This window comes from Daucus carota, chromosome 1 (genome assembly GCF_001625215.2).
Source record: "Daucus carota subsp. sativus chromosome 1, DH1 v3.0, whole genome shotgun sequence".
In the NCBI taxonomy this organism is placed as follows: Eukaryota; Viridiplantae; Streptophyta; class Magnoliopsida; order Apiales; family Apiaceae; genus Daucus; species Daucus carota.
In genome coordinates this window covers 52,911,280-52,938,326 of record NC_030381.2, presented here as the reverse complement: position 1 = coordinate 52,938,326, position 27,047 = coordinate 52,911,280, and the positions used below count along the sequence as shown (strand labels likewise).

Sequence of the window (27,047 nt, the reverse complement as noted above, 5' to 3'; positions counted from 1 at the left end):
ACAGAAACATTCAATTGGTTTCTTTTTTCCACTTTGTAATGTACAGTACACAACAAATGCAATGATAATTGCTACAACAATTCACAGGAAGCCACAATTACCTCCTCGATGACATCTAAGGACCTCTAACGGAAATGTATACTTCTCTTCTGTCTTACACGGTTACACCTATGAACCATTCTTACAATCCAAAGCGTACAACGCTCAAGAAGGTAAAATATTACAGGGGAAACAGTGTTTTTTCTTTTTCTTTTTCTTTTATCCTGTCGTTTGATTTCAGCGTTTCTTTTGATTTTCATCTTTTTTTTCATTTTTTTTTTGCTCTTGGACATCTTCTGTGAGATTTATTACATAAATATTCAAAGGCTAATTTACAGCAAAAGTCGTCCCCACTGCAGTCTGCACAGCAACTGATATGGAGGATGACGCTCCTGAATTGGCTGTGCTCAGTCCCCATGTTATGTGAAACTAACACTTCCCTATCCAGTTTCCTCTTATGGTCACTTCTCTACAATGCTTCTACTCCTAAAGTCTTCGGGCACCCTTTTTGAACCCAGGAAGCTGGCAACAGTATGTCATTCAACAGAATTCTTCCTCTCGTTTCTTCCGCTGACTTTGCCAGCCTTTCTTTTCTCAGCAATCACCAGATGCTGAAAACATCTAAGACGGGCAATTATCTGCCCAAACGAGGGTCGCAATTGCGCAACACTGTAAAAGAAATACGTTTATCAGAAGATTTATATAGAAAAGGTAAGATCAATAATACTGCAAGTTCAATGAGTTGTACAGTCACACACACACACATACACATAGGCCAGTGATCAAATACAAACTAAAAACCAATTCCACAGTCACTATTTACAACTACAAGAATCACTCGTTTATATTTCATTAATCACTATTTTATATAGCAAAATCAGCAATTTTTATCTTCCATAATCGAGAAAATCTACTTCTGTTGACTTTTGGTGGTCGATTATTGATGATTAATTGTAGTTGTAGAAGGCCCATGATGGTATTAAGTGATGAGAGGAGGTGTATGATGATGGTAAGTAGTCGCCACTGGTGGTAAGTTGTGGTGGAAAGCGGCGGTGGCTATTAGTGATTTTAGGCGATGGCAGCAAGTCATAAAAGGTGTTGGTAATGGCGGCAGGTCTATTATTTCAGTATGGGTGAAAATGATGATCATATACGTGCATAGTTACCCGGTTCGCGGGTCAACCTAGGGATCCGCGAACTGGTACGCGCGTTCCGAAACGCGGGTCGAAGTCGACCCGGAATGCTCGGGATCGCGTTCCAGTTCGTCATTTCCGGCGAATCCTTTTTACTTACCGGCGACTATAAAACGAGGAAGAAAGGAAGAAGATAAAGATGGGTTACATGACCTGTGATATATATATATATATATATTTATGTGGATATATGTATGTAAATTGCAGCATGACAGAAGAGGATGTGTGGTGAAGAAGATGAAGCAGGGAGAAGATGAAGTGGGGAGAATGTAACACCCGTGAAATTACAAGTGCGTAAAAAATATTGTTATTTAATTAAAAATATATATTGTGCGAAAATACTATTTTATTAGTCTTGCATTTAATGCGAGTAGTATTAACTAAAAATATCGTAACTGTGAGAATTCTAGAAAACGTATTATATTAGTTGGTGTGCGCCAATCTTTTTATTTAAATATGTACGTTAACCCGAGAGTTACGTTTATACAGAAATTATAGTAGACACGGATATTTATTTACCGACTCGTGAATAAATATTACGTTTGAGCTGAGATGATCATTTTGTTATCGTTATTTTATAAGTTTGGGGATTGGCCAGAAAATATTAAAATAGTTAATAATATATTTATTTAATTATTTTGTACAATATTTAATTTGCAATTAGTTAAAAACCGATACGAGAATAACCGAGCCGAGCGGAATTTGTTTTATTATTGACGTGGCGGAACTTGGGGCCCAAGTATTAGACTTGGAGCCCAAGTCGAATGCTTGGTGGCCAAGCAAAGTTCAATAAATAAATAATAAAATTAAGAGATTATTAGCACTTAATGATGATTAGTGAAGTAGTATATAAAGCTGATAAATGTAAGAAATAAAGGATGGTCAGTAAATCATTGAGTTGAGACAGGGGGTTGGAAGACTTACGGTAGAAAAAGGAAGAAAGATTCTGAGTGTGCAAGTTTCCATTATTAAGGTATTTAATTCTTATTTTGCTCTATAGTGGTGATTAAAAGAATTAAATTCATAACTTACATAATTGTAATGTTCAATTGGTGCCCACCAGTAGTACAATATATTAAGCATGAAAATGGAGAACTAAATGGCTGTAGTATACACTCGTAAATCAACCCTTTTATAATGGAATCAATCTTTCAAGAATTAAAGTTAGAATGTCCTAAAAATTGGAGTGGTTGTTGATTTAAATTGGTGATACTAATTGTGTGAATTATGGGTTGAAGCTTGTTGGTGTGAGTTGGGAACTCGAGTATTGGCAGGAAGGGGGGCGTCACAGAGAAACCGAGGAACACGTGGATGGTGGATATTAATATGAAAGTCAATACAGTCAACACATATTAGACAACTGGACAGTCAGTACTCTTGTTTTTTCTCTTTCTATTAGTCTTATTCACGCAACATCAACTATGTAACGTATATCTATTTTAATTTTAATCGATTTTATTTAGTTTATTTAGTTTGTAAAAAAGAAATTATATTTATATTTAAATTTTAATTATTGAATAACATTTAAAAATAAAAAATTATCATTTTTATACCAATTTGAATAAAAAAGAAAAACATCAACTAGCATAATTTTTATTAAAACAATCTATTAAAGTCAACTTATAATGACAGTGTTGATTCTTATCCAATTTAGATTAACTTCAAATTATAATATTTATAAAAATATTAGTTTTAATTCATTGTCAATCTTTGCATAAATATTTTATTGATATTCTCGTAACATTCTCAATAAATAAAAAATATAATTTTAAATTATCTAATAAAAAATATTTTGCACGGGATCCTTGATTCGACCCGCGAACCCGATTCACGGCTCTTCGTACCCGATTCGTCCAAAGTAACGTCCCACGTACCCGAACTCGTACCGCGTACCGGATCGATCCGCGATCCGTGTAACTATGTATACGTGGTATATATATGTATGTATAGATTCATATTTGAGATATGTTATATATAAGAAAGTGATTTGTGATGTACAAACGAGTGATTTTTGTAGTTAAAAATAGTGATTAAAAATTGGTTAGAGACTGGTTCTAGTAGTTTGTAGGCTAATTTGGTTTCTATTGGAGCAAGTCATAAAAGGTGTTGGTAATGGCGGCAGGTCTATTATTTCAGTATGGGTGAAGATGATGATCATATACGTGGTATATATATGTATGTATAGATTCGTATTTGAGATATGTTATATATAAGAAAGTGATTTGTGATGTACAAACGAGTGATTTTTGTAGTTAAAAATAGTGATTAAAAATTGGTTAGAGACTGGTTCTAGTAGTTTGTAGGCTAATTTGGTTTCTATTGGAGCAAGTCATAAAAGGTGTTGGTAATGGCGGCAGGTCTATTATTTCAGTATGGGTGAAGATTATGATCATATACGTGGTATATATATATATATATATATATATATATGTATGTATGTATAGATTCGTTTTTGAGATATGTTATATATATAAAAGTGATTTGTGATGTACAAACGAGTGATTTTTGTAGTTACAAATAGTAATTAAAAATTGGTTAGAGACTGGTTCTAGTAGTTTGTAGGCTAATGATTAAGTTTTAATATATTTTATGAAAACTGAAGTTCACTAAATATCAGTAATTGAAACAAAATGTCATTACCCAGTTATCCACCATTGAAAGACCAGAATAGAAAGCAAGATTATAAACTTACGGATTCCAGCACTCAAGTATTAGCTCTGTTACCAAGGGATCAACCCAGTCTGGTACATCCAGATGTCTATGTTGAAATCCAACAGCTCCAACAACCTGCATAGAGTTCATCTCGTTCCATGGCACACGCAAAGTTGCCAACTCCCACAATATCACCCCAAAGCTGTATACATCACACCTACAAAAAGAATCCAATATACTCTCAGCAAGTCCGAAACAAAATCGTCAAAAGTGTTACTAAACCCCTACAAAGATCTTCAAGGTATACGAAGCATGAACTTACTTCTCATTGGATAATTCATTCCTTAGAACCTCAGGAGCCATCCATTCAGGCTGCATATACAATCTATCAGTACATGTAATGCTCTAAGAATTATAGAAAAGCTCCCACTTTACCCCTGTGACTTTTTACCACCCTCGCTAGGGTGCAAGGAAAACAGAACTTAAGGAATGAACACAAAATAGACGAAAATAGGGTAGATAGAACATAAACCTAATTAACTGACAAATAACACCTTTAGTATCCCAAAGCCTTACCGTTCCCGCAGTCGACGTAGAAGATAAAAACGTGTGGTGCAACAACCGTGACATCCCAAAATCACAAACCTGTAGACATTAACAATTAAATATAAGTTTCAGCAGAAAATCATAATATTCTGAGTTCTTCAAGCAAAGAAAAAATGGATTTCCGATTTCCTTTGTAATATATGAGGACTTGAAGGCCAATACCAAACTAACCTTAACAACCCAATTTTTATCAACAAGGAGATTCAGAGTTTTCAGATCTCGATGTACAATCATAGGATTGCTTGTATGCAAGTAATTCATTCCCTTAGCCTGCAAAAAATTAAAACAGATTTAATAAGATACAATCGAAATAAATTGCAGAAATCAAGTGGAAACATTGTATCCAACTCTTACCACATCAAGAGCCATTCGCAATCGCCTCTTCTCATCAAGTTGGATGTTTGGACGATGCAGCAGCTTAAACAAACTTCCCCTGCACAAAATCCAGTATAAATCTACATGGAAGCCTTTATTTATTAAAATACCTAGTGATTGAACATTTTCAGTATATCACCATTCTAACAGCACTACGAGAAACTTGAACAGCAGGTAAGAGAACTGATGACTATTACATAGCTCTCTGTAATCAGGACCATGGCTCAGAACACAAGCATTTTTTGTTCATTGCGAAAAACTATGTGCAATGTTTTAATTAACAGTTTTTCTATGATGTGCCCATGGGCACATCCTAAGCACCAAATTCTATGTATTCAACTCATTTTGATTGGCTCCTACTTCTTAATAATGGTTGCCCCCCCTGCATATACAACCACCACACCAATCAAAATGAGCTAAATGCATAAAATTTAATTCTTAGCATGTGCCCATGGGCACGCACTAGACAAACCGTTTAGTTAATATCATATTATGGGGAGTAGAGAGGGTGCCAGTTGCATTGTTAACAGAATATAATAGCCTCCCTTTCCTTCGCCTATACTCCCTCCAAAAAAAAAATGCGAGCGCGACTATTTTTTATCATATAACTTCACACCTGATAAGTGTAGTCAAGTTGCCCATTATTTATAAAGGACATAGAATACGACCCCTGTGCAATACTAAAGACAAGGGTCTTTTTTCCTTGGTCACCCTTTCATTTTCTGTATTAATCTTATTTTCAGTAACAGTTGTAATTTTAGTATGACATATTTAAAAAAAGTACTCTTTCAATCTATATCTCTTATGCAGGTTGAAATGTTGTGTGCCTTGGAACTGGTGCGTGTGTGTGTGAGTGTGTGGCGCACACAAATCCCGGTAAAGATCGTCTAGTATAAACAAGGGAGAAAGAGATCAACCTTGGTAAAAACTCCGTAAGTATAGACAGATTTGGGGGGCGAGTAACTGCTCCCATGAAGAGAACCACGTTAGGATGTCTCAGTCTCAACATAATTTCAACCTGCAATAGGCAAAACATTAAAAGGTTAATTAAGATACATACGTAACCAGCGTTCAATCAAATGCAAGATAAATATATAACTTACTTCACATTTAAATTGATCAAGTGCATCGCCTGAGATATCCTGGTTCATAAATCTCTTCACAGCAACTTCCTGTCAGACCATACCAAAGTATTGATTAATGAGATATGGTGTCCTTGCTAGAAATACAGATTAACAACTGACACATATATTGTTAGAAGAGCACAGTCAATTATTTGATCAACATCAGAAATCAAATATTTTTAGAAATGCTATCGCAAAACTCACTGGCAGTGCAATAACGATTTTGCAGGCACAAATTATCATGTAATCATGTTTAAGATGGGCAAATTTAATATTTCGAAAGAGCCAAAAAATAGAACTGTTCAATCAGCTTTTGCAAAAAAAATCTAAGGGCAAAAATGTGCGCACACACACACGCGCGCGCATGTTTTTCCCATCAAGTTCTTACGGTTTCTGCCAACATGTTGGATAATGGACAATGTGAAACTAATAAGGAGATCATGCATTATAAAGGGAACTCCTGATCAGGATCAGAGCTTAAATAAAAAAATAAATAAATAAGGATTTTAACTTACGGTGCTGTTCCATTCCGCACGAAAAACCTCACCATATGAACCTGCCAGCCCATACAAAATAAAAAGATTATTAAAAGAACTGAGTCATTGTAATACTAACATTGACATTAAATTCCAATTCCCATGTAAATACACAAGAGGATTAGTCTTTGCAAGAAACCACTAGCAAAATCCATATAAGATATAATTAGACAATGAGTTATGGGCATAGCAGGAGTGCCTGCATTTAAGTATCACATTTCGTAGAGACAAAACTAATTATTCTGGTAGAGGTTACCAGATAAGCAGATACTCTACAAAATTATAAAATAATACATTTGCAAAATAAACATTGCAAATTGTATCATAATTCTCATTAAGAATTATATCAATGTAAATCAAATTTCAAATTTTCACAGATAAAAACAATTGCTGGACACATATGTGTCATATATACATGCATACATCTAGAGATGGAAACAATGAGCTTTGACAGTTAACTTTTACTCTACACACTTCTAATAAAATATCTACGTGCTCAATCACAAGAAGATAATACTTCTTCCAAAAGCAATGACAAATTTGATTTTCTTTTCTCTAAGCAAAGAGAGCCTAATATGCATAGAGGCAATAATAGTTGCTCAAAGGAGGACGGCAATCAATGGTTATTTAAATTTATCCAAGGAGGAAATAAATGCTACAGCCTTTTGAACTAACAGCTGCAATTTACCGTAGCTTTGCTCAAGAAAATACGGAGTGATGTTACATGGACACAGTTTGTTGGAGGTAATTGCATACATGTGCGCTTAATTTTGGACTGAAATGAGCCAGCTTCTTTGACAACAAGACAAGGTCGATAAATTCATATTTGTTATATGTTACTTCCTCCATCCCACCCAAATGTTAACATTTAGGTTGGGCAAGGAGGTTAAGAAAGTAAGTAAAGTAATGGTGAAAAGGTAAGAAAAGTGAGGATAGCAGTGGGACCGCTTGATATTTAATGTATAAAGTAAGTAGTGGAGAAAAGTAGTGGGATTAGTTGAATTCTATATTATAAAATTTTACTATATTTAGGGTCTGTTTGGGGGTGCTGTTAAAAATTGCTGTGCGGTCAGTAAAAGTGCTGGTAAAAAAAGTGCTGTTGTAGAAATCAGATAACTGTTTGGTAATTTTTTTGATATTTGTTTATTTTAAGTTATAATATAAAAAAATATTTTTTGTTATGAAGTTTGATAGTGAAATTTGTAACAGCATCCTGCAAAAGCTGAAAGCAGCTTTTTCCAAAAGCATAGGAGGACCTGCTTTTTCTAAAAGCAGCTTTTCAGCCAAAAGCTGCTGTTCAGAAAAGCTGCTTTAACATTTACCAAACAGTTTTTCACCTGCTTTTCAGCAAAAAGCTGCTGTTGCTGTCTGCAACAGCAATCCCAAACAGCACCTTAGTAAGTTTTAAAATGTAGAGAATTGGATGGGACATCTCAAAAGGAAAGTGTAAAGAAATGGTTGAGAAGGAGGGAGTACTATTTAATAACAAGTTTAGCGACTTCTATACCATCTTAAGCAAAATTTCAGTATGATAAACACTTACATAACATAAAGACATGCAGAGGGCATAACAATAATAATATTTCTTGTTCGTACCGTGGCAAACACTTGTTAAATTTGCTGTTATATTAAATCATTTTCATCTTTTTTATCAATAAAATGTCGACCGGACATGAATGCTAAGCACAAATATGAAACATCTATGTTTGCTATTGGCATTATTACAGGTAATTCACTTTACCCACATAAAAGTGCCCATGTAACACAGCTTGCAACGTCGAGAACTGTCTCATCTTTAATATGTGAAAATCTGTTAATTTACCAGGCACACATGAAGATGAATCTCTTAATTGTACTTAGCTCAGTTTAGTCGCCTTTAATTTCTTCTACTTCATGCATTTATCTACAGAAATCTTCTAGCAGAGAACCTTTCTTATTTGTTTTTCAGTATAAAAAGGAGATGAACACTGATTCTATGGAAACAGAGAATAGTTGGGGATTTCAAGAAATAGTTTGCACTTGGATGTATTATCAATCATGATGCTACATTCCAATTTATATCAATAAATTCCTGATAAATAGCATGTATCCTACAAATTTGAGCTGATGATTAGGGTTGGACATCCTCCTTTAGTTATCCTTCTATTATCCAGTCACTCCCCCTGTAATCCATCTCTTATTCATGCTTATAATATATAAAATTCTTCCAACCATCTCTACATTGTTATAATTATACACCATCAACTTTTACCTCCTGGTTCCTCGGCCATCAGACTCATTATAGATATTAATCAAGCCTTGTAGATGCTAAAGATAAAGTCAAGACGAAACCTAGTTTTGTCTGGCTAAATCCTATACTGGCTAAGTAATAAAAATGCTGTGAGCTAATTTTTTGATGTTTCATGCCAGAACAACACAATTTGCAGTGCCACACCGTTAAAAGATCTCAAAACACCTTCTACATTTTAGCCTGCTGAAACTAGGAAAAGCACATAAGCATTATCTAACACCCCCCACCACCACACACACACACATATCAATTTTATACCTAAATTTAATCTTCATTAGGAGAAACTTCTGTAAATTCTTACCAATACCAATGCGTTCAAAAACTTGCAGGTCCTCCCACGGTATTTCCCACTCTGCAACCTCTCCCAGCACTGGGCTGCTCTTCTCATTGTAAGTATTGCAGGAAATATTCTGATCACCATTGGATTTAGTAATCAATTGCATGCAGGTTTCTTCTTGTTTTTCAATATTCTCGGAAACATCTGTGGTACTCTCTTTGGAGCATAGGGCATCATTACCAACAAGAGCGTCTCTGGGTTGTCCATTGATAGGATTATATGCACGAGACAAGGATGATACACTAGTGTGATCGGCTTGTAAAACACTAGCAACTAGCTGAGAGGAACCAACTGCATTGGCATCATGAGTCGAAAAGTTTGTCGTAGTTTCACTGTAATTAGGCACAGAACCCTCTTTATTAGCAACAAACAACGGTAACATGAAATCAGTGTTAGGGAAGTTCAGTTCCTCCTGTGCTGTCTGAGGCCTCTTGATCACATTTTGCTCAGTATCATAGCTTACATTTTCAAATAATTGTGCTCCAGTAAACGGTACAAAACACTGTTCACTGTTACGCAAGAATGTATGATCACATTGTGCACCCCAATCCGCCATATTTCCATCATATATATTACATTTTGCTAGCATGTTATCTTCACCAAGATACTGAGGATTTGTATTAGAAAACATATCTGAAGAAGGTGATGCACCATTTTCCAACAAAACAGCATGAAGCTTTTGTGCAAAATCAGGGTTTTTAGCAGCACTGATGACATATTTGGAGACATCTTTAACTTGTAACTTCTTTGCAGCTGATGGTTTCTCTCCGCCGCTCGACAACCCTTCGTTTGACTTGCATAGTGATGGAAGAAGCTTTCCGAAGTCATATTCAAACCTCTCCATTTGGTTCTTATCACCAACGTTCTTATCATCCTTTTTTGATGGGATACCTTCAGATAATGCAGTAACTGAATTTGAACTAGAAGCTGTGACAACTCTTTCATGACCGATAACTGTGTCAGATATATCAGTATAAGACCTGGTATCTAGGCCAAAATTCTGAAGATTGCAACTGGGAACCTCAGCTGGGATCAATGTGCCTGGAGCTCCCATTAGATCTATTATGTATTCGCTGCATCAATCCGACAATCAGCAACATCACAACTTTATTGTTGTTTGTAATATGACTTCTAAATTGTCAACTGTGGATTAGTATATGCAGGACATCCACCTACTATGCCAGTAAAGTTCACTTGCTACATTTCACTTTTTAACAGTGTATCTTAAAAAACAAAGCGGCAGAAGAAGAGTAATCTGCATTTGACAATTACCACCTAAACATACTGTTCACCATTTGACATGTTTCACAGAAGAGAACAAACTCCAAAACTGGTCAACAACAGTGAATACTCAAATTTAACATTGTATTCATATTTCTATTGAGTGTTCATTTGACATCATAATACGAAAGAACTGTGGCTCACCAATGGTCCAAAACCTCAAACCCTTCTACAGTGCCTACTGTTAGTCAAGGATGCTTTGTGCCAAATGAGGGATCCATGTTATAAAGCTTAAAAATATCAGAACCACGACAATGAGAACAGATTATCAGCAATCGGAATGCATACATTAGATTATAATACACTGAACCAAATAATTTCGGAACATAAGATCTTTAACAGATGGAAGATCAAGGCAAGTATTTTCGGCTTTTATACATGTGGTTCTATGACAATGGGAACAATTAAACACAAAATAGAATTGCATTACTTATAACAAGATTCACTCAGAAATTCTTTTACCTCACATACTATCTACCAGCTAATATTAGTCTTTTTTCTTTTCATTTAAGAGTTAGCCTAAGTTATGATGAGTTAAGAATTCAGTATGAAACTTTAATTTAGAACATATACACAATCAGTACAGAGCTATATATAGAAGTAATGTATAGAATAATAGAACTTAACAGAATTAGTTTTCACATATTATTATCGTAAATACCTTCCATCATCAATTTTGATCAAGTTTACAGCTCCATCATCGGTGCCAGTATAATAGCTACCCTTAATCAGCATACATGGAAGGTTGATCCTATCCGCGAGTACCTAGCAACCATTGTACAAAATATTACAATATAACTTTTATACATAAATCCATTAATTAATAATGCTTCCACACAATTCATTTACACGTGCATAAAAAACTAACAAAATTATCTCTTAATTATTAATCAATGGCTCTATATTACTTCTACTTGGCAAAAAGAACCAAATATTGTTATGACTCAAATTATTAGCAATTCTAATTCACATAAATATTTTGCAGAAAGATATTTTGATAAAAACATTTTCAATTCTGTTTGATATCTATTCAAGGTTGTCACTGAAAATTTTAGTCCTAATTGATTTTCGATTCTCCATAGTAGCATAGGAACTTGTCCACCTGTATGTCTCGTATCACTGTCGCAAACCCGTTTTAACACAATGTAGAATGCTGTCTACCAAATATTGGGGTGCAACTAGAAAGACTGAAATGATTAAAAAGATCAGGTCTGTAGTAAGAACACTATATACCAGAACAAGTTTATGATTTTAAATATTACTAGAAGAGATGAGAACCAAGGTACTTATGTAATGCTTGAGTTCATGTTCACTTCTTATAGATGAGTGTGAAAACAAAGTCCTAACCTAATTTGCAATGACCAAAGTAAACACATAGTACCCAAACCTTTACACATCAAATAATATTAATAGTGATATACTACGAAGTGAAGACAAGTTCTACAAATAATTTTGCTCATTTTTTTAAACTAAGGATTGGTCTCTTAATTCTTACACCCTAAGAGCGGTAATAAATATAAAATGAATTATGTCCAATGGGAAAAAATTGTCGTGAACTACATTAACACACATGTGACTTGAGAGATGCGAGAAAGAGAAACTTCGAATTTCCAAACCTTAAAAAGTAAGGCCCTGTGGCGTGAAAGCCCCACTTCGAGACAACCAATGGGGATTATGACAGATTTTAGGGAATTCCGCACTTCATAACTCCTGCTAGTCCATCTTTTTAGCAATTCATCTGCATTACTGACTGGACCACCCATTCTATCGACGACTATATCAGCAATAATCTGGACCAAACCATTCATAATTTGACCAGCCCCCAATGCCTGATAATCCAATAATAATCCAACGACTTTCTCCTCAAGTTTCCGCAGCTCTATATCATTTGCCCGATCCACTAATATAACTTCATAATCAACACTGTCTGATACAGGAATTGCTTCAAGATCCACTAGTGATGGCATTTTCCCTTGGGTGGTTAAGTTTGAAGAACCTCCATAAATATCATAAAATCCATTCATCACTTTCTCGTCGTAATTAACAACATTATTACTCTGCAGAGAAGAAATTCGGCTAATTAGTCAGTATTCAAACCCTAGGGAAAACATAAGAATGACAGACTAGCATCTACTTTAAGCAAAACCCTACTACGCCACTGCTAACATAATTAACACAAACAAGAACAAGCACTTATATTTGCCCGCAAAGGAAAACTAATACCTATTCGTTACCGTGACAATAATCCAAATACAAAACTTTAATTCCACAGTATGAAGGTTTACTAGTTAAAGTGAGCTCAAAGTACCGCTCAACATCTAGATCCTAATATAAAGACAGTGATAGGCCAATTTTGAGATTAGAAACTCCAACAAACTAAAAAAACAAATCAATTTTAACCTAATTAACTTCCCAATATAGAAACAAGAATCAAAGGCTTCAATTAATGACAAAATCTCACAATGTTAGCTTAATTAACTGTCCCGCGCAGCAGAACAGTAACAAATGAAAAAGAAATGCTTAAAGAATAATACCAAAATCGGTAGTTTTCACTTAATTAAATGCTCAATACAACAAAATGACAATTACACACTTTAATTAATAACAATACCAACAGTTTTAACTTAATTAACCGCACAATACATCAACACCTTCAGTAACAACAATTAAACACTTCAATTAACAAAAATTAACCGCAAATCAGCAAATTACCCAATACCGAACCGACAAAAACTCCACTACACTCTCCGAACCCGAAAGCCCCAAGCTCCGCTGCTTGGCAGCCTTGATCTGCGCCGTCTCCGCATCTTCTCTCGTCTCAGGATCCGAAACACTGATCGCCAACGCCAACTGCATCTGATACTCCTCCTCGAAGTACGCCTCCTCCGCGGCCGCCGATTCCCCGCTCGTCAATGCCGAATACGCCGCCGTCTCCGCCGCAACCGGCGTCGTCTGCGGCGTCGGGCTCGCGCTCACCGACGAACTCGCCTCCACGCGGTGGTGATCGGCGAAATTGTCGGCGCCACCGCCGCCGATGTGAAGCTTACGCAACAAGTGTTTCATCTTCGACATAGTCGAGAGAATCGCATCACAAAACAAACGCAACGAATCAGAATCGAAACAGCTCCGGCGAGTTGTGTGTATAGGTGTGTGTATAGATTGGGATCGATGAAGTTGCAGCAGCTTGTTGAAGAAGCAAAGTGTGGAGATTAAATTAAGTGATCGAGGGTTCCCTCCATTGGACTGGAATGGAATGTATGTATAGGTGTATGTATAGATTGTTTGTATATATCAAGTAGCTCGGTGGTGTTTAATTTATTAGGTGTATGTAGTCAGTGGCTGACGCGGTTTATCCTCTGCTTCCAGGCGCAGGGTATATAATATGGAACTCGCTTAATCTTAAGTTCTTAACCCCTCCAATTAATTATTTTTTCCAGACAAATTAAATAATTATTAGAAATGAAAATATTTTAAAAAGTTAAAATAACTTCACTACAAATTTGAATTATGAGATGAAGTTTCTCTAGAAAATAGCAAGACACCCGTAGAATTGATTATTTAGTATATTTTTCCCACATAACTTAATTTAATAAGAAATATCTTAAATATATAAAATGTAGATATTATAAGCTGCATTATAATAATAACTTATTAATATAACCAAATACTCTAAACTAAACTAATTATCACATGTTATGTTAAAAAATAGTAAATTGGCTTTATACGGGATGATGCATTTTTGGTTCAGACAATCATATGAACAATTTTACGTATGCAAAACAGCGCAATAACAAATTTGTTAAAGACCGGTGATTTCAGCTTAGACATGAAAAGTTGTGCTTTTGTATTTTGTGAGTACATTGTGTACGGTGGATCGATTTTATGTCATCAATAATATAAAAAAAAATATTTTTAGTTTAATTCAATATGCGATATATTTATTTATATAATGATATAATTTCAAATTAGCAAATTCACGGTGTACTGGTATTTAGTGCTTATAACGATTTGTTGGGTTGAATATGTTTGGCTCGTCATTACATATAATATTAAAATAATATATTATTGTCTTTGTTGGTTTGTTTTAATTAGAAGTTTACTTGGTAACTGTTTTTTTAAAATTTAATTACTATATAAATGGAACAATATTATATTAATTAACAAAATTAGAATAATATTGTCTTAATTTAATAAAAAAAATATTTATGATAAAATTATCATTATATTATAATAATATTATTGGAGGATCAATTTATTTGAACTAAAATGTATCAATATTTTAAATTCAAAATATACAAATAAGTTAGTAGTGGTAGAAATTTTGGGCTGGTGGGCCTGCATGCAATTCTTTTAATTTTACACATATGAATCCAGCTCCAAGTCTATTTCTAGTAGTTTATGGTCCATCTCTCAGTAAAGCCCAGAAGCTTTAACTCTGTTGTGCGATTATTAAAACCAGCAGTTTTTGCCCCTGCGGTCAATTATTTATTATTTGTTTATAATTATTTCAGGAATAAATTTAATATTTAATAATATTTTTATTTAATATATATTTTTAATTAATATATATTAAAATTAATCCTATATTGAGAAACATATGAATTTGTTTTAATTAATATATGTTTTTAATATAAATTATAAAGTTATACATATGAAAAATCAATTCCAGTAGAACACTGATATTATCTATAATTTTGGCCAACTTTCTCGTAACAAGATTTCACGTGAATCTTTTATGAAATTTTTAAATCCACCATATTCAACATGAAATCAAAATCATATATATTTCATTAAAATCCACATACTATTATCAATTCATTAAATTATTAACCTGGATTGAGTATGCCATTAATTCTTTTACTTTTGTCAAAAAATTATTAATTGTTGGAAGTAGAGTTGCCAAGGATGGTATTAGGGTTTTATTTTATGCTTCTTACTCATAAAACATGAACAAATGCATGTTTTATTGTTACCATAACAAACCTTTATTTTGGCAAAAAAAAAAAAATAACAAAACTTTATTAATCCAGCGAAACTACCTATTTCCTGTCAAAAAGAAACACTTGCCCTGGTGTCCTAAGTCATAATATAAGGCTTTTGATGAAAAAACTTGATGAATGTCCTAGTGATGCCCTATATCACTAGACAACCCATTCAAACCCTATTTTTGAGGCTCGCCCTATCTAATATTTTATAATAAATTTTTACCAACACTCTATTTCTCTCTCTATTTTATATTATGTTTTAATGATGAAAGTGAACTTTTAATAATAAAATATTAAACATATAGTGAAAATAAAGCACATCGTTGGAGTTAAAATTACAAGTAGAATATGTCATAAACTACCAGGACATAATTTCTTATATTATGTTTAGGGCTCCAACTAGACACTGTTGGACTTGCTCTTATTACAATATTAGATCTCACTTCTCCACATTAATACAGGCACAAGTTCACAAAATTAACAGATACCATTGTACATAATCATGTAGCAAACTGATTAGTTAGCTTCAACCAGAAATAAGGCTACAAGAAAGAGTCATTAGAAGGATTGCGGCTTCTTCTTCGTCCCCAGGGAACAATTCAGCTGATTTCTTGTTAACTAAACTCATTGCAAAGTCCTCGAAACTAAGCTTTGAGTTGCCAGTTGTTTGGCGAGAGTGTGTGACATCATGATAAGTTGTATGCAATTTCTTTCCCTTGTGAAATTTTGAAGGCCTTGTAGAAGAGTGCTGATCCATTTTACTAACGCTTTCGATACTATTATGAGCTGCTAGTGCTATGGCCTTTCTTGCTTTCCTTCGACGAATCCCACAAGCATTACACAGTGACTGCAACACATATGATTTCAAACTTATATAAAATTAGCTTATTTGATTTCTAGTTCAAACAAGGTAGAATGGAATGATGAAAAGAACGAAAATTATAAACATTTTCTCGAACCTTCGCCAAATAGAATACAAATTTCATTTCATTCCATCAAAGTGAACGTAGCCTGAGAGCGTGTGTTTAAGTTCAGAAAAGATAAAACTAGTACACAGGTAGATTACCTTAGGACCTCGAGGACCACCTCTCCAAAGAGGAGTTCTGGTTGTGTTACAATCAGAACATACTCGAACGACCACGTCAGTGCTGCTATTACCGTGGTCAGAAAAATTGATCTGATCACTATGGTTATTACTCGAAGGCAATATTTTTCTCTTCACCCTCATTTTGGAGGACATCCATCTCATTGATCCGTCACCTTCAGTACTCGTACTTATGTTTTCATGATCAACCATTTTCTTGTGGTCCTTGGTATTATCTTCTTCTGTTTGCGGAGAAGAAGCATAAAATACATGCCCTGCACTTGATCCCTCTAGCACAGACTTTTCAGTGACCTAATTAACAAATAAAATTGCAATTAAATAATATTGAACATTGAACAAAATTGCAATTAATAATATTGAACATTGAACTAATATTGCTCCATCAATACATGAACTAGAAGAACTTGTAACTCTTTAGGTTTTACTATTATCATAGCTTAAGGAATACTGGGGGTGACAAAGAGTAACTTGAGACATCCGTCAAGTCTGACCTCTAATAACATGTTAAGAACCAGTCCATCTAAAATCTTAAGTGTTAAAGAAAGCTATAAATGGATCTTATGTTATATTTCAAAAAGTATCATATGACATATGTACTTCTTCTGTGATCTTAATTACCTTCTGCAAAGATTGAGGATAGTCTCCGAGGTGACTCCCGGTCTGGTGATCTGGAGTTAAATTGAAGAAAGCAGGACATTTTGAAGAAGTTGCAGTAGCCTGCTGAAGTAGTGCTGAATGATTAGTGGTGGAGGCATATTGTTGATATTCTGGCATATGATCTTTATTAAGATCTAAAAAGCCAAAAGAAGAGGCTGATGAATTGAAATTATATGCTGGATTCATGCCAAGATTTTAGTATTTACGTACTCCCTCTGTCCCAGTCAATTGTATACGTTTCTTTTTCACTGCTCGACACGCTTTTTAAGGCGCTTATAAAACATAGTTCTACAACTTATTTTTAAGATTTTCTTTTTTTGTATAAAAATATAAATGTTATACTTTTATACAGAAAAAGAAAATCTTAAAAATAATTTATAAAACTATATTATATTGAAGCATTAAAGTCCGTGCCGCGCCCCCGTCCCCCAATGTATACTATTGATTGGGACGGAGGGAGTAGGTATATATGTTGTCCTGGAGAGGGGAACACTGTGACTGTGGAAGATATCAAGATAAGTGGATATATATACTCATTGAAAATCAGCCTGTTAATTAAGGTGGTCATTGTCAACTGTCAAGCCAAAATAATTGTCATAATTGGTGTATAACTAGCTAAGCATGCACTGTTCCTAGTACTCCTATGAGTAAAATGTTCTCTGACAAGCGGAGCGACAGAGATACCAATCTCATCATGAGGTTATTGGGATTTCGTATTCTCCAAAAACCTTAATAACTATGGTGTTGTTTGGGAATTAGCGGTTAACGGTTAGCTGTTAACGGATAGATTCAAATATCTTGACTAGCTGATTGAAGCAAATGTTTTGACTAGCGTATTAAATTAGCGGTTTCTCATAAAACTGTTTGGTAAATAGCTGATTGATTAGCTTTTTCTTGTACAAACCAAAACCTCTAACTCAAAAAACTCTTCAAAGTAGTTTTTTCAAATTTAACCTTTTTATTCAAATTTCTATTTCGATCCGCTAACTACCAAACACTAATATTAGCTTATTCTAGTGGTCAAATCTCTAAAACACTTCAAACGTCTAATTTTGTCCAAAACCTTTAACTTTCAAACATGACCTATATGCCATGAAATTTTGAACGATCTACTTCCCATACTATTAGTACTAATGACGGTTGAGTTTAATTTTCCGACCGTTCTTAAATATGAAAATCATATTGTAAAAATTTTAAAATTATGAAAGTAATTTGAATCGGTCCTCCTAGACTGAAATCATAGTTCCGCTCCTGACTTTGTGTACTTATTAGCTACAGGATGTATCATCCTAGAAGATGATCTTAAGACTTAAATAAAGACATACGGTTAAGGATTAGTTCTTTATCCTCATCCATGAACAATCCAAATATTTCACTTATTATTGGTCAAGGGGATTTCCAGGTCTTATCAGCCTCATTAGCTCGTGTGTCCACATGATTAGATGCATGATTAGTAAATGCATTTGACTTTTTGTACGTATTTTTAGGATACTTGACCACATGCTTAAAATTAGTATATTTAAAAAAAAAAATCTGAATAAAAATATTCATATTATATTATTATTTTTAAAAAAATTACAAAAATATTAATATTTACTATACGGTCAAAGCATTTAAAGTTACGGGTAAAAAGTCAAACGCCCTATATGATGGACACCAGGGGGAACACTTTAATCCTATCACATATTTAGGATGTTTGGTTTGGTTTAAAAAAAATATTTCTAGATTTATAACTATAAAATCAACTTATTCGTACCGTAAAGAACTTATAATTTAGAATTCAAAAAATTAGTGATTTATTTTTATTTTTGAAATTGATTTTATAAAAATGTGAAGAACCACTTCAAAAGATATTTTATTATAAATATTTTTTTTATTCCCAATAAATTATAAAATTAAAAAATGATTCAAACACATGAATTAAAAGTCAAGTTTCATATATATCGCACACTGTTTTATTTATTGTGCATTTATTGTGCACTAAGCCGGGGTCTTCACGCATACAGTCTATCTACTTTAAGGGTAGGGGTATGGTTGCGTACATCCTACCCTGCTCAGATCCTGCCCTAACATGGATATACTTATGTTTGGTTTGATTTGGTTTAAATAATTACATAATGGATTATATAAAATTTTGAGTTAATTACAGTTTTTAACCTTTAATTTTTGGCACAAATACATCTAAGTACTAATACTTTTTATTGATAGTTTGCAACCTAAATTTTATAATCCTTGTATTTTGTGACCCAAACCGCTTTTTCATTAGAATTTGACATCAACTTTATCAATTTGTATTTTTATGACGCTAGAAATAAATTATTTATTTATTTTAAAATATGGAAAATATTTTTTTTTTTACATTCACCCAGACACATCCTATATAATAGCTACTCATATGGGTTTGAGTCAAAGTTAAGAATTATAATATATAATTAACTTTAAATTCTTTTTTGACATTGTTTGATTGAAGTTTTTTACTTTCTCCATGAATTGCTTTTCGGTGTACTGTGCATAAAACATCGATCCGTCCTATATTTTAACGAAAGTGTGCTCGAGAACTCGCTTGTGACACCTTTCCCTTTAGTTCCAGACTTCCAGTAATGTATAGCACTTTTCTACAAGCTTCTTCTGCGAACTCTTTCCAGTTTTGCTTAATCTAGTAGCAGTATCTCAAACTAATTATTAGCACTGCTTAGTGATTAATTGTACACAGCACTACTTTCTTTTCTTTGCTATATTCGAAATCATAAAGATAAAGACAACGCGTGCGTACTCTCTCTGTTTTGAAATATAAGTCGCTTGATTTTTTTTCAGGCATTTTTAGCCTTTTGACCACATGCTAAAAATGGTTATTTTTGAAATTTTTATTTTTTGAATAAAAATATATGATTGATATTATCATTCAGAGAAAGAAAATTTCAAAAACAATAATTTTAAGTATGCGGTCAAAAAACTTAAAAATATGCGTAAAAAGTCAAACGATCTATGTTTCGAAACGAAAAAGTATGTTTGATATTTGACAGAACGTGTACAGATTATCTTTAACACAAATAATTATTTAATGTCCCCCGTGAATAATCACCCTCGCTCATATAATCAAGACACTAGTTTGATCATTTCATTTGTCTTAATCACCACACGTACGATAGGGATTTCCTGGTTGCTTTCATAGACTCATAGGTACGGTAACCATCGGCCATCGCCAAGACAATTTAGACTTTTCATTTCCGGCCGACCATATAATTTACTATAAAATAATGAGCCGTTTCATTTTATTGAAATTAAAATATTAAATACTTGTGTGAGAAGAAGTTAGTTATAAATGAAAAAAATATTTATATAATTGTTTTAATATTTTATCGGTATAAAATAATTAATATTATTCAAATTATCATACATTATCATTAGAAATGGGTTTTTATATTTTTATAAAATTATTTTTCAAATATAAAAATTAAAAATTTAAAAATTAAAATTTCTAATTTCTTATGTTTGGATTTCCAAATCATAAATTATTACACAAATAAAAAATTCAAATTATTTCTGATTTGAAAGTAATAGACCGAACTTTTAAGCCTGGTCAAACACGACAGATATATAGCCCAAACGACTTTATCGAGTCTCAATTATCGTCGCATCCAGTTCGTGTCAAAAGGAGAAGCAATCTAATCTAGGATATTGGTTAAAATGAGTAAAATTTATTGAAACCTTGATTTGACTAGGGATGTAATGATATTTTATATTATTTCAAGTCACGTATATAAAATATATTAATTTTATATGAGAACAATAGATAATATTATATTGTTTCAAAAAAAATAGATAATTATATTATTTTTTTCACAATCTCGAAAAATATAACTTCTATCTTTAAATTGACTAGTTTTTAGATAAACTGAATATCTCGTGAAGAATTTTATATATTTTACATTACTGTTCTTTATGATATTTTTAGCTAAAAGCATGGGTCGAAACTATTCACATCATTTTCCTACTATATATTTTCTTTTCTTCAAAAACGAAAATTCAAATCTAATCAAATTACTTGGATGAACGGGTAACTGAATAATCAAAGTTTTGAACGTTGAATAGCAAAATAAAACACACCACAATATTCTTCGTAATGTCGGTAACTTTACAAATCAAAATCAGAGGAGCGGAAAGTAGAACATAAAATTCATAATGTCCATACCTCTGTTGGCCGCGCAACACTTTTAACTCCATATTAATATGATATTGTCTCTTTTAGATGGATTTGTTTTTCCAAAAGACCTCAAGCTAACGAAAGAGCCGCTTATATTCATGATAAATCTTTTTTATTTTTTTATGGAGGACTTGGGTTGAACCCACTCAACAATCTCCCCTCAATTTCCAAGCCACTAATCTTGTGACCCTTATACCGTCGCTACTCACTGCTCTTGCATGCTGGACACGCCGTCCGACCACCTTAGTCGAAAAGACTTTCGACACAAGCTGTCCAAAACCTTCGATTGTAGTTCTAAAAAGCATCCTCCACATCACACAACTGCAACCCGCAACTCCATAGGATCAACTTGTTAACCTGGCTCGGATAGACCGATACCACTTGTTGGGTCGCGCAACACCGTTAACTCCGCATTAACTTTTTTAACCTGGCTCGAATAGACGGATACCATTTGTTGGGTCGCGCAACACCGTTAACTCCGCATTAATATAATATTGTCCGTTCTGGACCGTGGCTAAGTCCGCACAAATTTGACTCTTCTCAAAAAGCCTAATACTAATGGAATTTTTCGACTGTTTACATTCAAATTTCTTCGACGTGGGACTTAGGTTCTAGACCATTGTAAAGGTAAAAGAAACGAGTAAAGGACCGATTTCGTAGTCACGAAGATTGCCATGAATCATGACGGCAAGGCAAAAACATATCAGCTCATGAGTCACAACTATCTATACACACACTGATTAATGTAGCCCCGTGAATGTTTCATGCATGTCTCGATATTATTTTTACATCTTGTTCGTGTCGGTATTTATTATCGTTGCAATACATTTACTATTCACAATAAAGAAAAATACTCCCTCCGTCCCTTTTTATCTGTCCATTTTGGAAAAAAAAACGCATAGCAAGAAATAATTGATTGTATAAATTTTTTCATTAAATACCTCTAATTAATATCTTGAAGATGGTGGAATACCCCTACTTTATGTCTTGAAAACATGAATTCAACCAAGTTTTAAATAAGTCAAGCCTTGAAAATTGAAATTATGAAGATATATTTGAAAAACTATCATTAAGTTAGTTTTGAAAGTATAAATGGACAGATAAATAGGGACAAATTTTTACTTCCAAAGTGGACAGATAAATAGGGACGGAGGGAGTAAATAAGTTTTGTTCATAATGTCGTATTGATATCTATGATTAATTTAAGTCCAACAATCACATGGTAGGTGATTGTGTAATTTCGGAATTTAAATATAGATGATAAAATTTATTTCCAGAATTGTATGTTAGCTGTATTTTAGAATTTAAGCTAACACGTGAGCAGTGATTGTGATCGTATAAAAAGAAAATCGAGACTAATAAATATAAATGTGTTGATTACGGTTTAATCGAATAATCGGGGGTTAATCAGAACAAGATTAAAATTAAATGTTTTAATATATGACATATTAGTTTAATTTATTGTAGTGTTTAAAAAGTTATCGTACTTAATTAAATTTTGATCATTGAACTTATCATTTATATTATATTATATTTTGATTATTTAATGCACAATAATTAAAAAAAATGTAATATTGATGAAATGAATGTAAATTACGTATCGCACACATAAAATTAAGTAAAATGTTAATATACATAACTTATAATTCATAAAATTTTAATATACAGTATACATTTAACACACATACTAATTTGTATTGGTTTTTTTATTGGATTTCATGTTCGGATCGGGTTCGCTTCAGAATCCTTAAAATGCATATTCAAATTTTTTAGGGTCTACAAATAAGATTCATGTCCAGATCCTAATAAGAAAATCAGGTTCGGATAGATCATATCAGCTCAGAATGAGCCAGGTATCTTTCGGGTCGGGTAAACTTATCATCCTTGCGCCAATCAAAACTAAAGTCGGGTAACTTATCATCCTTGCGCCAATCAAAACCATCCAAATTCATAAATTATAACACTCACGACTAACCCTTGAATTGAAAGATAAGAGTATATTCATAATGCATCTACTAATTTACATATTCAAAATAAAAGATGTTGCTATTGGCTAGCCTACTACTAAAGTACTAAACCTTTCCTTAATTTTGAACTAATTACCCTTCCTTCCCACTCCTAGAACCATCAACAATCATGGGGTCCACACCCAAATCTTCAAATTCTTGTGGGTCCATGCTGAGAACACTTGTCAGCCACTCATCATCAAACTCCCCACCATCATAGCCGTCCATTTCCCCTCCGCCATGCATCATGCTACACCCACACTTCAATTCCCTCCCCTGCACCACTTCCTCGCCGGAAAAACCATTTGTGGGCCCCACCCCAGCCATCACAGTGGACCCCACATCCGAAACCACTGGCCCACATCTCTCATTGTCCCCACCGACACCGGAAAAACTCCCCGGCACCGGAAAACTCGCCGGAGCTCTCTTAAAACTCTTCTTAAGCTCGCATTCATCACTGTAACAAGAGTTGATCTCCTTCCACAGCTCATGCATCACCTCAACAACCATCTCTTCTTTTATGTCCACCTCTGAGGACTCATCCCCACCGTTCATCTCCATCATTGCCATGAGACCATTGACAATGCAAGTCTCTTGGGCCTCTACGCTTTTCTCCATGCTTCTTGGTTGAATATGTAGCTGGGAAATATTGTTGGTGCAAGAAGTGTTACTTGGTTATGTCTTTTTATATGCACTTGGGAATTAAATATGAATGTCTGTATGTAAAGAAATTAAAGTGGTAAAGACCAAACAATATTGGAAACAGTTTCGAAGAGGAGTAATTGTAGTTTGTACATCAAACAGTTTGCTGTTGAAAGGCTTTATGATGCCAATCTACAGTCCGCAACGGGTGTCGTAATCTGTATTTCAAAGTCATAATACTCCCTCTGTCCCCTTTTACTGGTCCCATTAGATTTTTTATCAGTTAAATTGACCAAATTTTGACTAAATATTACAAATTATTTCTTCATTATTTTCGAAATCTGAAAGTTGCATATTAAAATACACTAAATATACTTCCTAATGATATAATTTTTATTATTTTTTGATTTATATGATATATGTAAAATTTCAGTCAAAATATAGTCAATTTGACTAGTCAAAAGTCAAACGGGGACATGTAAAAATGGTCGGAGGGAGTATATAATATATTTTTTCTTTCATTTCAAAATAATATTTCCTCCGTTTTATTAATCTTATATAATTTTTCACTACTTAACATACACTTAATGTTATTATAAAATATTATTCTGTAATCCATTTTTACAGTTTTTTTAAAAATTTATTTAAAAGAAAAAAATTTTGAAAACAAGTTAAAGAGCAGCTATATTTTACAGAAATATTAAACTACATGACGTGTCCCCCTCCTCCCATATATACTCCCTCCGTCCCACCAGGTTCTTTACAGTTTCCTTTTTGGGATGTCCCATCCAATTCTTTACATTCCAAAACTTACCAAAAATAGTCAATGGGTCCCACCACTTCCCAACTTTTCCTCCCTTTTCACACTACTTTTACTCCCTTTTCACACTACTTTTACTCCACTATCTCTCTTTTATTCATTAAAAATTGATGGGTCCCCACCACTTCACCCACTTTTTTTCCTCTTTTCCACTACTTTATACATATTTCTTAACCTCCGTGCCCAAACCAAACGTAAAGAATTGGCTGGGACGGAGGGAGTATAATTCAGGATACCGAAGAAATAGTCGTTTTGCTGATCTACAAGACAGAAGTCCTTGTCGTAAATTTGGAAATTTTATAGTTATAAAATATCAACTTTTTTATTTTTAAATATTTTTTCATGAAAATGAGAAGATAATTTTACTAATTTAAAATATAAAATTAAATTGGGAAGAAAATGGATCGAATTTTATTCCGAGATTTATATTTGTGCATGAATGCGTGGCAGGGTTAGAGATAGGGTGACACATAGGAGGGAAGAAGATTGAGTGATGTGGCGAGAGATGTATAGTGAACGTGACGTGTTTGGACGCAGATAGAAAGAAAAGGAAAGATGAGGGCAGATGAAGATATTTATGTTAGTGGTCGTTGGATTAAAGATGAGAAATTAATGTGCGGCCATTAAATAAGTAGGATACAGGAGAATATGTTCTGTCAATCTTAAAATGTGGAAAGCGAGTTATTAAAGATCGTACGAGAAAAGGAAAAAGTTTATTCCAAATGTTGCAATTCTTGGTTCTCAAGTTAATGGTGCATCAATCTCAGCCATTTATTTTTTCTTCCCATGCTGTTTTAAAAGCACAAGCTCGTCATCAAATTATTGTATTTATTTTTCGAAAATTTAGAACAAAATAATACCGAGAACATATTTTATTTTATATTTATATATGTATAGGAATGGATTTATTTGGCCAGAAAAATGATGGAATTTATCGTATTTTAGTTATGTTTAAAGAGTATTAATTATGGTGCAGATTAAAAGATGACAGTGAACTAAAAAGACAATGGGGGTGTTTGGGGAGGGCTTAAAAGCCCAGCTTCTGGATTATAAGTTATAAGCACTTATTCGTACCGTTTGTGTAAGAAGTCAAGAAGCACTTATAAAAAGCTAGGAATGCTAGCTTTTGTTTCAGGACTTCTGCTTATTTGCCAAACACTTTAACCACTTATAAGTCTTAATTTACTTCTAACTTCTGCTCCACTTATTTATTTTAAGCAAAAAACACTTATTTTAAGTTTACCCAAACGCCCACAATAAATGTCATTAGGACTGTTTGTAGTTGAACCTTAATTTACGGTTGGTTTGACAATTTATGATCATACATATGCCTTCAGCCTCCAACAACCATGCCACTTAAATCCTTGTCCATTTCCGAGATTAATCCCCGCTTTGGACTTAACTTGTAAATTACTCATTCCAGCTAGGGATTCACCCCGCCCCACTCGATCCCGATCCGATTCCCGCCCCGTTCGGATCGGAGATTCGGGGAATTTTTTGGAGGCGGGGTCAGGGATTGGTGTCTCTCCGCCCCGATCCCCGACCCCGATTGTGTATATATATAAATAATAATATGTTTATATATTATACTAAATATATTATTAGAAATAGATAACTTTTATAATATAATTAAAATTAAAAAATGTTCTTTATTTTTATTGATTGATAATAAATATAATGTAATATAATATATTTTAAATTGTCGTTTATTTATATTATAAATCAATTTTAATATGATTTGATATTGAAAATATAAAATAATAATATATTACTCCCTCCGTCCCATTTTAACTGCTTTTGATTTTTTTACACGTATTTTAAGATGTTAAAAAAATCACATTCAAACATAATAATTCTTTATAAAATTTATATCAAATAAAAGTTTAGAACCTAAACTTTTATTTGATATAAGAATTGAATTATTTTATTTAGTGTAGATATTATTTTTATACATCTCAATATACGTGCTAGAAAGTCAAACATCAGTTAAAATGGGACAGAGGGAGTATTAGTATATTAGGAGTTAGTAGTTTGTTTTTTTATTAAAAATATATTATGTATTATAAAGTTATTATTTTTTTAATTAAAAATTAAAATTCCACAAATCCCCGCGGGGATCCCCGTCCCCTGTTCGAGACGGGGATCGGGGAGGGAAAAAATCCCCGTTCGGGATTCGGGGCGAGGTCGGGGATGTG

General features: G+C 33.5%; 2 protein-coding genes across 2 annotated transcripts; both read right to left on the bottom strand.

Moving 5' to 3' along the window:
• Positions 1-3: 3 nt before the first annotated feature.
• LOC108204440 (probable serine/threonine-protein kinase SIS8) lies at positions 4-13,779 on the bottom strand. The gene is made up of 13 exons (XM_017373869.2): positions 13,146-13,779; positions 12,050-12,490; positions 11,095-11,198; positions 9,117-10,225; positions 6,505-6,545; positions 5,969-6,037; positions 5,783-5,883; positions 4,845-4,923; positions 4,662-4,760; positions 4,461-4,529; positions 4,207-4,256; positions 3,925-4,101; positions 4-708 (listed from the first exon to the last, which is right to left on the bottom strand). Exons 1-13 carry the CDS (start codon positions 13,503-13,505, stop codon positions 576-578), a joined length of 2,832 nt encoding a protein of 943 aa, XP_017229358.1. The 5' UTR covers positions 13,506-13,779; the 3' UTR covers positions 4-575.
• A 1,916-nt stretch (positions 13,780-15,695) lies between these two features.
• LOC108198149 (putative GATA transcription factor 22) lies at positions 15,696-17,518 on the bottom strand. The gene is made up of 3 exons (XM_017365921.2): positions 17,142-17,518; positions 16,485-16,814; positions 15,696-16,265 (listed from the first exon to the last, which is right to left on the bottom strand). Exons 1-3 carry the CDS (start codon positions 17,364-17,366, stop codon positions 15,945-15,947), a joined length of 876 nt encoding a protein of 291 aa, XP_017221410.1. The 5' UTR covers positions 17,367-17,518; the 3' UTR covers positions 15,696-15,944.
• Between the last annotated feature and the right edge of the window lie 9,529 nt (positions 17,519-27,047).